Below are 13,330 nucleotides of genomic sequence, written 5' to 3'. Positions count from 1 at the left end.
TCAGTGGGGGTCCCTGGTCGCAGAACTCCAAATTCCTAATAGATGAAAAAAAACACTGCAGCACTGCAAGACTAAATACTGACCAAATTAGTATGTGTGAACCCGGCCTTAGAGTTAAAAGGGTACTCTGCTGCTCAGCGCTTGGAACAAACTGTTCCGAACGCTGGAGCCGGTGACGTCATAGCCCCACCCCCTCATAATGTCACGCCCCGCCCCCTCAATGCAAGTCTATGGGAGGGGGCGTGACGGCAGTTACGCCCCCTCCCATAGACTTGCATTGAGGGGGCGGGGCGTGACACCATGAGGGGGTGGGGCTATGACGTCACAGGCTCCCGACTCCAGCGTTCGGAACAGTTTGCTCCAAACGCTGAGCAGCAGAGTACCCCTTTAAGTGGCGAATACAAGACAGTATTATTCTGGGAGCCCCAATGAATGACAAAATGCCACATAAATAGAAATTGTCCCAGTGCACTTGAGGCGTAAGATCTTATCGGGGCCTAAATGCACCCCAGAAAATAATCTGTTTCCAAATACTCAGGTCCCCTTGGCATCGTCTTCTGATAGGATTTAGTGTCTAAATATGTTAAAATAGAAACAATCTCTGCAGTATAACCCGCCGGCACAAAGCCTTGTCACTTTTGGGTTAAGAATCTTTCATTACTGATGTGCACATTTGTTCTTTACCTTTATATGGAATTCCAAGTTCTCATCCATGGAATAGATGTGGTTGAAAATATCTCTGGCGATTCGGGGTATGATTCCCATATATTGAGGATCATGAAGCTTCCCCTGGGGGAAAGAAGAAAATGACAGTCTTTAAGCTGCAGCTATGACACGACATATCTGTAATACTAAGTCATTTCCCTAGAGTGCTTCCTTTTTTATAAAGATACAGAAGTGTGATTAAAATCTAACTTTACAACACACAAGCTTACCTCCATGGTGTGGGTCTTTCCAGAGGCCGTCTGCCCATAGGCAAAGATAGTTCCATTATATCCAGCCAGCACATCTGTAGGGGACAAGGGACATCTCATTATACCTTACAATACAAATGGTATGTATTGTAGTGTATTTGGTATGGTTAGTCTCCACATCAAATATGCCTTCCTTACTTAAAGTGTCGTGAGGACACTCTAGGGCAGTGGTCTTCAACCTGCGGACCTCCAGATGTTGCAAAACTACAACTCTCAGCATGCACGGACAGCCGTTGGCTGTCCGTGCATGCTGGGAGTTATAGTTTTGCAACATCTGGAGGTCCGCAGGTTGAAGACCACTGCTCTAGGGCATTGAAGGGGTATTCCAGGAAAAAAACTTTTTTTTTATATATCAACTGGCTCCAGAAAGTTAAACGGATTTGTAAATTACTTCTATTAAAAAAAATCTTAATCCTTTCACTAATTATCAGCTGCTGAAGTTGAGTTGTTGTTTTCTGTCTTGAAACAGTGCTCTCTGCTGACACCTCTGCTTGTCTTGGGAACTGCACAGAGTAGAAGAGGTTTGCTATGGGGATTTGCTTCTAAACTGGGCGGTTCCCGAGACACGTGTCATCAGAGAGCACTTAGACAGAAAAGAACAACTCAACTTCAGCAGCTCATAAGTACTGAAAGGATTAAGATTTTTTGATAGAAGTAATTTACTAATCTGTTTAATATTCTGGAGCCAGTTGATATATATATAAAAAAAAGTTTTTTCCTGGATAACCCCTTTTAGAGATGAGCGAACTTACAGTAAATTCGATTCGTCACAAACTTCTCGGCTCGGCAGTTGATGACTTTTCCTGCGTAAATTAGTTCAGCTTTCCGGTGCTCCGGTGGGCTGGAAAAGGTGGATACATTCCTAGGAAAGAGTCTCCTAGGACTTTATCCACCTTTTCCAGCCCACCGGAGCACCGGAAAGCTGAACTAATTTATGCAGGATAAGTCATCAACTGCCGAGCCGAGAAGTTCGTGACGAATCGAATTTACTGTAAGTTCGCTCATCTCTAATCCCTTTAAAGAGGATCAGTCAGCGAGACATTACACAGATGTGACTTCAGGAGGTTGGGGGGGGGGTATTTTATGTTTGTTTTTGTATTTTTCATTATAAGGGTATATTCACATGTACAGTATCCTGCACAGATTTTATGCTGTAAACTAAATGACTAAACCCAGCTACAAATCTGCAGCATCAAATCCTGCACATCCAATATGTGCTGAACACTGTACGCATGAATATACCCTAATGGGACATCTGAACAGTTAATCAGTTTATCTTAGTTTTGAAATGTATAAAATGTCTAAAAAACACAGGAAGCTCGATCATAGTATGTATACGTGTATTACCTTTAACAATCTGCATGGCACAGGCATGGTAGACTTGCTCCTGAGTTGTATTTGGTGGAAACACGCGATCAAAAACATAAGGTTTTCCCTAGAAAATAAAAAAAAAGGATATTACTTATGTAAATAGATAATAAAATGACACTTGTTTTTTTTCACATTGATATATTTTCAGAAAATATATGCATCTGCCTTGCATGTAATATTGACTTATTTAAAGGGAGGCTGTCATCTGTTTCGTGCCATGTAAACCACAAGTCATCGGGCTTCTGCCTGTATTGATTCATAGATCTCGCCACATACCCAAATACAAATAAGGCTGCAGACGCGGCGAGAAACTACAGGCGACCACCATTATGACTCGTGGTTCAGGCAGCATGAAAATGATGATAGGTTCCCTTTAAACTGCAAAAAGCATAAGAAATACTTAAAGGGGTACTCCGCCCCTAAACATCTTCTCCCCTATCCAAAGGATAGGGGATAAGATGTCAGATTGCCGTGGTCCCGCTGCTGGGGACCCCGGGGATCGCTGCTGCAGCACCCCGCTATCATTACTGCACAGAGCGAGATCGCTCTGCACGTAATGATGGGCAATACAGGGGCCGGAGCATCGTTAAGTCACGGCTCCGCCCCTCGTGACGTCACAGCCTGCCCCCGTCAATACAAGTCTATGGAAGGGGGCATGGCAATCGTCACGCCCCCTGCCATAGACTTGCATTAAGGGGACGGGCCGTGATGTCATGAGGGGCGGAGCCGTGACGTAACGCTGCTCCGGCCTCTGTATCGCCCATCATTACGCACTGAGCGAACTCGCTCTGTGCAGTAATGATGGCGGGGTGCCGCAGCAGTGATCCCCGGGGTCCTCAGCAGCGGGACCACGGCGATCTAACATCTTATCCCCTATCCTTTGGATAGGGGATAAGATGCCAGGGGCGGAGTACCCCTTTAAGAAATGTTGAATAAAATTCAAGCAAAACAAAATGTATTTTTTATCAGCACAGTGTACTCCATTGTCCACTAACTTAAAGGGGTGTTAAGCAAATGTACTTTTTTAATCAATTTTTTATCAATTCCTCTTTTAGGCATTGACCAAGTATCTTTATTGCTTACTCTCCTGGTCATGTAATGATCACATGGGTACGCACAACTTTCTAGCACAGTTACCATAGTTTTTTCTTACAAGGCTGGGTCCATACACACCCTTGTGTACCGCATGGTCAACCCACACGTCTTTTACCTCAAACTGCAGAAGAACTGAGATGAATTATTGACTATACAGGTTTAATAAGTGAAACAATTTTTTCCCCTTTCAGCCGCTTAGTACTAGGCCCCACAGCAACACTACAGCGATGTGTGAACCCAGCCGGAGGAGACATGCGCCTGTGTGATCATAACCAGGACAGATTCTCTGGAAGTAAACGCCAAAGGTATCAAGGTAAAGAGCAATTCAGCACTGGAAACGCGTTGTTTTGTCTGTGGGGGGGTTACATGAAGTCTGTATACTAAGCAGCAATATAGAAACGTCCACTAAGAGCTCTGGATGATTCCCTCTAACTCTTCTGCCAAATCAACTTAAATGGAGGGAGGTATCAAAATTCTAAAATCTGGTAAGTACTAAACGTATGGTCATCACAAACATCAAAAGACAAGGATCTCCTTTATCTTACAGTAAAACTAGATTGATCTTTGCTTTTAGAGCATTTTTTTGTCCATGTTTTGGCGCAGTTCAGGCGCAAGCAGCATATTTAGACACTTTTAATGCGCCTTTTGATATAGACAGTTTCACTCTTTTTGTCTACCCGTAGAACTTTTTCTTTTTGACCATGCAGTGGTCACGTATTTATCATTTGCGACTTTTTTGTCAAAAGTCGCTATTTTGTACGCAAAGGTACTTTTTTAGGCACAAAGCTACACCACCTACCAGTAGGCGTGCGAATCACTTCTACCTTTCGCAATTCAACCTTTAACTTCTTGTGGATGACAGCGTCCTACTCCCCTTCTTTGAGATGAGCGCGGGTCATAGCTGGGTGGTCCTGGCCGCTATCTTCCACCAGGACCCATCTCTAATGCCAGACGTCACCAATCACGGTGATGCCCGGCTTTAACCACTTAGACACCGCAATCAAATTTGCTTGTAGCGTCTAAAATGCAAGTAAAAATGTCCCGGCAGCTCTGTGAAATTATGTAAAAACACCAAACCTGCCAAATTCAGGACCCGGGAAAGTGTCTACTTCCCTCCCTCACAAGTGTGTAGAAAAAGTGTATGTGGTAGAACTTTTCCCACCACAGCAGAGCTGCGCAAAATTCATCATCCTGCTGCACCTTCTTGATAAATAAGATGCACGCTAGTCAAACCCAACACCCAAATAAATGTGGGAAAATAGCTCTAATGTAGACAGTATTTGATAAGTCTGGGGCTTTGTCTTTTTTGTGCCTATAGCAACCATTCATGCTTCAGCTTTCATTTCTTATACTGTGCCGGTAAAATCAAGGCTGCCCTCTTATTGGTTGCTATGGGCAACAAAGACAGTTTTACTATTAGATCCGTTCCAACAATGAGGCCCACTCTTTTTGATTAAGATTTGGGGCACAGAATAACACAGATACAATGCATTAAGAAAGTCTTCAGACCCTTTTTTCATCACTAGCCACAGTGCTGTCTCATCACTTTCACGTATTGACCTCTAACACCAGTGGGGTGTGGCAGGATCTGGGAACAGCGATACCGAAGTCTATGGGGACCGAGTAAAAGGTAAGTATAGTTTTTTTTTTTTTTTTGTTTAAGCAGGAACCTGGACAATTTTTGACAGACAACCCCTTTAATGTAGTTGCAAGAGAGTGTAGGAAACAAAGGTTGAGGGTTCAGATGTGAACTTCTATGTCATAGAGAGGATGTGCTGTGTATCCAAATGAGAATTAGGTTATGTTAGAGAGACCTCTTTTGGGCTTTACAGTGCTGGACTGAATAGGACAAACAGTAAATTATGTAGAACCCTTTGTTTTTTTTATTGTTTTTCCACATGACTGTAAGGGTATGTTTAGACTAAAGAATCTCTGCCCGGAGATATTTCGGATAGAGATTTCATTTGCAGCTAGGACCATGCGGACCTGCACTGTCACCATTGACAGCAATGCAGTCTGTGGAAGGATGAATGTTAATAATTTTGGAGGTTGGTCATTGGTATGAATGTGTTTTCTGTTGACCCATTCACACTGCGGAGTTTACACAGTGCAAATGCGTCATTTAGAGCTCCAATGAAGATTTCTTTATTTTGGGTTTGGTGGGCATAAGCTTTAAGGGTTGTGTACCTGATCTTTCTGGGCCCTAAAAATGCCCCTAAATATAGAAATTAAATTATCTTTGCTGCTCCATTTTTTTTTTGTTGTTGCATACACTGATAAATAGGTCTAAATTCTCAAGACCGCCCTGATATTTTGCTACCGAATATCAACTAGGGTTGCCACCTTTCTTGCCCCAAAAATACCAGCCTTGCTAATTTGCATAATTAAATACGCGTAACATCACAGGATACACATATGCGGGGGAAATTTTGTCCTATTCTAACCCCTATAACGTTTTTATTTCTCCATATATGGGCCTGTATAAGAGCTAATTTTTTGTTCCCCGATCTGTAGTTTTTAACAGTACCATTTTTTTTTTATGTGAATTTTTGAGCACTTTTTTTTTTTATAGCAAACTACAACTCCCAGCATGCATTGATACAGCCTGTGGCTCAGCAGCTGCCCCAAGCGAGAACTACAACTCCCAGTTGGACTACATAGTAGTATAGGTCAGTGTTTTCAAACTAGGGGTGCCTCCAGCTGTTGCAAAACTACAACTCCCAGCATGCCCGGACAGCCGTTGGCTGTCCGGGCATGCTGGGAGTTGTAGTTTTGCAACAGCTGGAGGCTCTGTGGTCGGGAAACACTGGTATAGGTTGTGGTGCAATGTTCTGGGAGTTGGAGGATTGGTTGGATAAATACCGGCCATTGCATTGCCGGAATTTTTAATATAAAAATACCGACAGGGTGGCCAAAATACCAGCTGTGCCGGTAAAATACTGTCCAGGTGGCAACCCTAATATCATTGTAGCTATTGCCATATATCTGCCTTCAGGCTGTCAAGGCATGCTGGAACTTGTAGTTATGTAACAGAGCACCCGAGGTTAGTGGTCACTGCCCTTTAGAGATGAAATAGAAATCCTTTTATATCTATAATGTAGCCATGCTCATCACTCAGCAGACACCCGCCGACAGGTTTCTTTTTTTTTTTTTAATACTTGCTTCATTCTCTTAGATCTCAGGTCTGTAGGGAGCACGGCGAGCCTCCTAGTTTTGGTAATTGCTCCTCGTGGTGATTAACAGACGCTCTTCTCTGAGCTGGAGTAATTAATACTAAAGTATCGGAAGGATTCATCTTGAAGGAAATGTTTTATAGTGAACCTAGCATGTGCTATAGGATCCTGTAAAGAAAGTGTTAGACTTTGTAATATATTCCTTCTGTATACAAACTAGTACAGACAAAATGGTGTCTTCTATGGCAACCAATCGGCTTTTTTATTTTATTTGTGTTTACAACTAATTTCTAATAGAAAAGGTAACTGCTACAGGGACTCAGGGTTATGCACAGATGAGAAATGTGTACAGATCAATAAACTATTGGACTTTAAGAAGAAATTTTACGCATTTGGCCTGCTCAGACTGCGCTCCTTTCTGCAGAAAGTGCCGAGCTTTCTTTTTTGGCGAGGAGACTATTGCCAACGTGAATCTATTGATGCAAAAAATATTGGTTCCCAGTAACCTCTCTGTAAATTATCTGTTCACCTCAATGCAGGATTAGGTGAGTTGACACGGCAGCCTGGCGTTATCCATGTCATCCTCCATCTTTACATACATTATTAAGGATTTTCATATGGGACGGAGGCCTTCTTTAATGGATTCCTTTCTATTTGTACAAGGGGATGGTAACTTTAGCACGTGGAGAAGCTGTATACACAATACTAGTACCCGGCATTGCCTGGTCTTCATACTTAACCCAGGGGTGTGGAAAGTTTATAAAAAAACTACTTGTCCACGGGACTAAAATGGAGCAAAATCTACTTGTCCCTCATGACGATCCACTTGTCCCGGCCAATTTTCGCTTTTACGCTCTGATTTTTTCCTCCTCGCCCTATAATAGCCATAACTACCTACTATAAGGATACCTTTTAATTTTTCAATAACATTCTCTGAACCAAAAAATATATATATATTTGGGGAAGTGAAATTGAAATAGTAAAAGATAATTTTGAAGATTTGGTGGTTTTTCTTTTCTGCGCCATTTACCTTGTGGTTGAGGTAACATGTTAGTTTTTTACTTTAGGCGCCTGATTACAGCGATACCAGATTTGTATCGTTTACGTCATGTTTTACTAATTCTGAACGTTTTCTAATTTTTTTAATTGCCATTTTTTAACTCCTGTAGCTTTATATTTTTTTTCCGCATACCAGGCTGTATGAGGGATCATGTTTTGCGCCATAATCTGTTTTTTGTATCGGTACCATTTTGGCATTGATCTGACTTTTTAATCGCTTTTTAAACTTTTTTTTAATGGGATATTATAAAAATTGCAAATCTGTGGTTTGGTATTTTTTTACATTTACCGAACGGGATACATAATGTTATATTTTCATAGGTTGCACAATTACGCACGAAGCGATACCAAATATGTTTATTTTTATTATGTTTGCATGTTTTTATATAGGAAAAGGGGGTGATTTGAACTTTTAACATGGAAGGGGTTAATGCAGCGGTCTTCAAACTGTGGCCCTCCAGATGTTGCAAAACTACAACTCCCAGCATGCCCGGACAGCCAACGGCTGTCCTGGCATGGTGGGAATTGTAGTTTTGTAACATCTGGAGGGGCACAGTTTGAAGACCACTAGGTTAATGTGTCTTTCAAACTTTTATTAAAACTTTTTAATTTTTTTTTTACACTTTATTAGACTTATGAGGAATCATTAGATTCCTCATACAGATGAATAGAGTTCTATTGAACTCTATTAATCTGTGTGCTCTGTGATCCATTGATAGAGCCTGGTCCAGCCAGGATCTATCAATGACAGAGCCGGGACAGGAGGAAGCAGAGGTAAGTCCTACGGCTACCTCTATAGTGGATCGCCCCACTGCGATCGCGCTGCGGGGGGCGATACACCCCACTAGCCCACCAGGGAGCATTCACATGTCCCTTTAGAGGCCGCTGTCAGCTTTGACAGCGGCGATCTAAAGGGTTAATAGCCAGCCGCGGCGATCGCCACATGCTGGCTATTAGTGGCGGCCCCCGGCTACTGAGAACAGCCGGCGGCTGCAGAGTATGGAGCGGGCAGGAATCCCGAGCCCGCTCCATACATACTGCAGAGCGCTGCATGCATCTCCCCGTACAGACGCGCCTCCTCCCCTCAGCTCTCCGAAGCTACAGCTGGGGGGAGTGAAGGCTGAGGACGTAGGTCTGCACGGGGAGCAAGAAGCCACGCCCCCTCATCTCCCCCCGCACGTCTGCAGAGCAGGGGAGAGAAGACATACACAGCTTCTCATCTCCCCTGCTCTGCTTCCGAGGATACAGTTTTTTATTGTCGGAGGCGGCAGAGTATGGAGCGGGCAGGAGTCGGCAGCCCGCTCCATACAGACTGCAGATCGCCACCGCACTTGTCAGGTCCGGCCCTGCTTGCCCGAAGCCGGGCTAAGGGCCGGACAAATTCACCTGCCCGGCGCCCAAAACTGCTAGTCCCGGGCGTCGGGCGATAAGAATTCCACATCCCTGTTAACCCCTTAAGGACCGGGGGGGTTTCCGTTTTTGCATTTTCGTTTTTTGCTCCTTGCCTTTAAAAAATCATAACTCTTTCAATTTTGCACCTAAAAATCCATATGATTGCTTATTTTTTGCGCCACCAATTCTACTTTTTAATGACGTCAGTCATTTTGCCCAAAAATCTACGGTGAAACGGAAAAAAAAATCAAACTGCCGTTTTGTAACTTTTGGGGGCTTCCGTTTCTACGTAGTACATTTTTCTGTAAAAATGACACCTTCTCTTTATTCTGTAGGTCCATACGATTAAAATGATACCCTACTTATATAGGTTTGATTTTGTCGTACTTCTGGAAAAAATCATAACAACATGCAGGAAAATTAATACGTTTAAAATTGTCATCTTCTGACCCCTATAACTTTTTAATTTTTCCGTGTATGGGGTGGTATTTGGGCTCATTTTTTGCGCCGTGATCTGAAGTTTTTAACGGTACCATTGATAGGACTTATTGATCGCTTTTTATTCATTTTTAAATGATATAAAAAGTGACCAAAAATGCACTATTTTGGACTTTGGAATTTTTTTGCGCGCACGCCATTGACCGTGTGGTTTAATTAATGATATATTTTTATAATTCAGGCATTTCCGCACGCATCGATACCATATATGTTTATTTTTCTTTACACTGTGTTTGTTTTTTATGGGAAAAGGGGGGTGATTCAAACTTTCAATAGGGGAGGGGTTAAATGATATTCATTCACTTTTTTTTTCACTTTTTTTTTGCAGTGTTATAGCTCCCATAGGGACCTATAACACTGCACACACTGATCTTCATCATTGATCACTGGTTTCTCATAGGAAACCAGTGATCGATGATTCTGCCGCATGACTGCTCATGCCTGGATCTCAGGCACTGAGCAGTCATTCGGCGATCGGATAGCGAGGAGGCAGGTAGAGGCCCTCCCGCTGTCCTGTAAGCTGTTCGGGATGCCGCGATTTCGCCGCGGCTATCCCGAACAGCCCACTGAGTTAACCGGCAGCTTTCACTTTCGCTTTTAGACGCGCGGCTCAGCTCTGAGCGCGCGGCTAAAGGGTTAATAGCGCGCGGCGCTGTGATCGGCGCTGCGTGCTATTAGCGGCAGGTCCCGGCTTCACTATGACGCCGGGCCCGCCGTGATATGTAACCCCGCGTTATATCACTGGAGCAGGACCAAGGATGTACCTCTACGTCCTTGGTCCTTAAGGGGTTAAAGGGGTTATCCACCATAAGGTGATTTAGTACGTACCTGGTAGACAGTAATGGACATGCTTAGGAAGGATCTGCTCTTGTTTTGGGGCTAAATGGCTATGTTGTGAGATTACCATAATACTGTGGCTAGCTTTTTGTGTACTTGTATTTCGTGTTTGACTTATGTTTTTTTGACTACAAATCCCACAATTCCATTTTCCTCCCACACATCAGCCACCCCACCCATTGAAACTAAAGACCTGTGGTTTTCAATCAGGGTGCCTACAGCTGTTGCATTAGTCGCAGATTGATCTCTCTCCCACCAAGCGATCGCTCCACCCATTGAAGCAGACAGGCTCCCTGTCATCAGCTGACTAGTGAGTCAGGTCTTGGCCGCATTGCAAGCTGGGAAAAAATCTGAGACAACAGTCATTTTGTATGCTGATAAAAATAAATAGTGGGGTAAAAATCACAGAAGAATTGTGAGAAAACCGTCACACACAGGTACAGACACTATATTATGAACTACACTAACTTTACAGCCCCTGTAGCATAGTCAAATAAAATAAAAAAATCCCGGAATGCCCCTTTAAACCTTGTGGAAGAGCAAAAGCAACAAGAGCGCTCTTATTCTGATGCCCTGTCCTCATATACCACTCTCAAACTCTGTCCGCCGCACTATTCTCTGCACCTGCTGGACAGTTGACAGCATATTTAAAAGCCTCGGGCAATCTCAGCAGCCAGAGAGTAACAATTGTCTAACGGAAATCATTCAGACTTGCATGGGACATCAGCATAAGGGGGTAGGATATGGTTGGTTTAACTCTACTATATTTTTAGCTGACATATAAGTAACACGTGTACCAAGTTTCATTGGTATCTATAACCATATAGAAATTATGCTTGAACATTCATTCATACATGGATGCATACTGTACATACAGTACATATGTTGATTCTTATAAATATAGATAGCACTTGGATGTGCTCTGAATAGAGCGCTAATATTCTTCTGAGGCCTGTGAAATGGTTCCTTGGTACAGACCCACCTTGTTTCTTTGCTTTATGGGCTGCACCTAGATAATATGAAGAAATCTACTGACATTAACATCAATGGTAGCTACGTAAACTGTTTAAAACAGCATGTTGGGTATTTTCAGAATCCTGGCTATCTCCATGAAACATGGCTGGGAGGCTTCCTTTCTTTAGGTAGGGTTGAGTGTCAACGGTGGGATTTTTGACATGAAGCTTTTCTATGTTTCGCATGCAACATGCCTTTATTCGAGCGCTATACCTCAATCAATGTTTAGTCAATCTAACTTTGGCTATTTTTTATCTGGCTAGACCAATGTGGACAAATACCAAAACAAGAAATGAACCAAGGTAAGGAAGGTAAGGAAGCTTACAAATTAGAATAAAACACTAATATACCAAGCTTGTTAAAATGATGGGTGCTTCTGGAGAAAGACATCTGCTATATTACGATTATCAGTCACGGTCATTACTGCAGGGTTTTATTTGTCCTAATTTGAAAACAAGGCAGATAGATGATAAGCAGAGCAGGGTTGGGCAAATCCTAAAGTACCAGGCATCTGCTACTGACGCCTGATGCCGACAGAAAATTGTATATTTTGACCTACTATGTTTCTGGCTGGAGAGTAAAGATAGCTTATATTGGGAGAATATAAATTACAAGTCCGTGTCCTACCAAAATACCTCATCCATTATTATAATGCAAGTCAGAACTACTGAGATATTTAGACAGCCAAGGTAATAGGAATTTGATAATGGAATGTAAAATCATAACGTAGATACAGTATATTTTCATCAGTAAACTTTATACAAACTTTCCATTAATCAATAGTAGAAGCAACTATAAGAAACTTTGCAATGTATCTTATTAGAGAAAAAAAAAATTCTCCACTTATCAGACTCCTTCCTTCTTCCTTCTTCCAGCTAAAATAATGATTTGCTCAGAGCTTCAAGAAAAAAACGCAGAAAAAAAAAAGTATAAGCTTACATTCACACACAGCAGATTTGTTGCAGACATTTCTGCAACTGTCCAATTTATCTGAAATACGCCTTTTCATATTAGTACAATGATTTGACTGATAATTTGTCTTGTGTATTCACCTGTAAAGTCCATATAAGTCTATGAAGTGGTGAGTGGGCAGGAGAGGAATCAGCTGTAGAGAGACACGGAGTCCAGGCTGAATGATCTAGTAAGTGTTACAACTCATTGCAGTACAGAATTCATAGCTTACACTTCTCAGTGCTGCTTCATTACGTCCCCCATGCTGCTGATTTAAAGGGTGTGCTATAGAGACATGGGAAATCAGGATCTCCTCCTTTGTGTGTGTAGAGTGTTTCAGCGACACCATAGCCGCTAGTCTTCACCTACCAGCTCTGTAACAACTAAAACTTAAAGAGATGGAGTCTGCAGACTGGACAACTGGTGAAAGTGGAGCTACTCCTCATGTAAAATCACAGCTAATGCTGACACATTTGTTGACCATTTATTTATTCTATTTGCTTATATAGAATCAGCTTTTCGTGCAGCGCTGTACAGTAGTTATCACCATTTACACCATCTAATTCCCATGTCACAAACACTGGGGTCAAAGATTTAAGAAGTTTAGTAGGAGGAAACCTTAGTAACAGGATGAAACTAGAGATGTCCCAATACCATTTTTTAAGGCCAAGTACGAGTACCGATATTTTTTATAAAGTACTTGCCTATACCAATTACCAATACTTTTTTTTTTTTTTTTAAATGTCATGTGACAGTTTTTTTTTTTTTTTTTCATTTTTATTTTATTGGAAAACTGTTTTCAGTTTTTATTAGAGGAAGGGCTTTTTTATATATAAAAAATATATTTTTATTTAAACTTTTTGAAAAGGGAGGGGTAATTGAAACTTTTATCAGAGAAGGGGTTAATTCACATTTTTTTCAAAATTATTTAGCCCCCATAGGGGACTTTTACATGCAATCTGTAGA

At 42.0% G+C, this 13,330-nt stretch overlaps 1 protein-coding gene and 1 long non-coding RNA gene across 6 annotated transcripts in view; one reads left to right on the top strand and one right to left on the bottom strand.

Moving 5' to 3' along the window:
- KIF5A (kinesin family member 5A) overlaps positions 1–13,330 on the bottom strand; it is a 158,867-nt gene that overhangs the window by 106,395 nt on the left and 39,142 nt on the right. For all 5 annotated transcript variants that reach the window (XM_056562563.1, XM_056562564.1, XM_056562565.1 and 2 more), the window contains exons 2-4: positions 2,322–2,409; positions 936–1,009; positions 685–789 (exon numbers count right to left, since the gene is read on the bottom strand). In XM_056562563.1, coding sequence (XP_056418538.1) covers positions 685–789; positions 936–1,009; positions 2,322–2,409 — 267 coding nt within the window. The remainder of the gene's footprint in view (positions 1–684; positions 790–935; positions 1,010–2,321; positions 2,410–13,330) is intronic.
- The window catches only part of LOC130358782 (uncharacterized), a 32,665-nt gene that overhangs the window by 11,884 nt on the left and 7,451 nt on the right, over positions 1–13,330 (top strand). The window contains exon 2 of the long non-coding RNA XR_008889648.1: positions 3,632–3,753. This is a non-coding gene — a long non-coding RNA (uncharacterized LOC130358782). The remainder of the gene's footprint in view (positions 1–3,631; positions 3,754–13,330) is intronic.

Source organism: Hyla sarda, chromosome 2 (genome assembly GCF_029499605.1).
Source record: "Hyla sarda isolate aHylSar1 chromosome 2, aHylSar1.hap1, whole genome shotgun sequence".
Classification (NCBI taxonomy): Eukaryota; Metazoa; Chordata; class Amphibia; order Anura; family Hylidae; genus Hyla; species Hyla sarda.
This window is presented reverse-complemented; position numbering and strand designations above follow the sequence as displayed.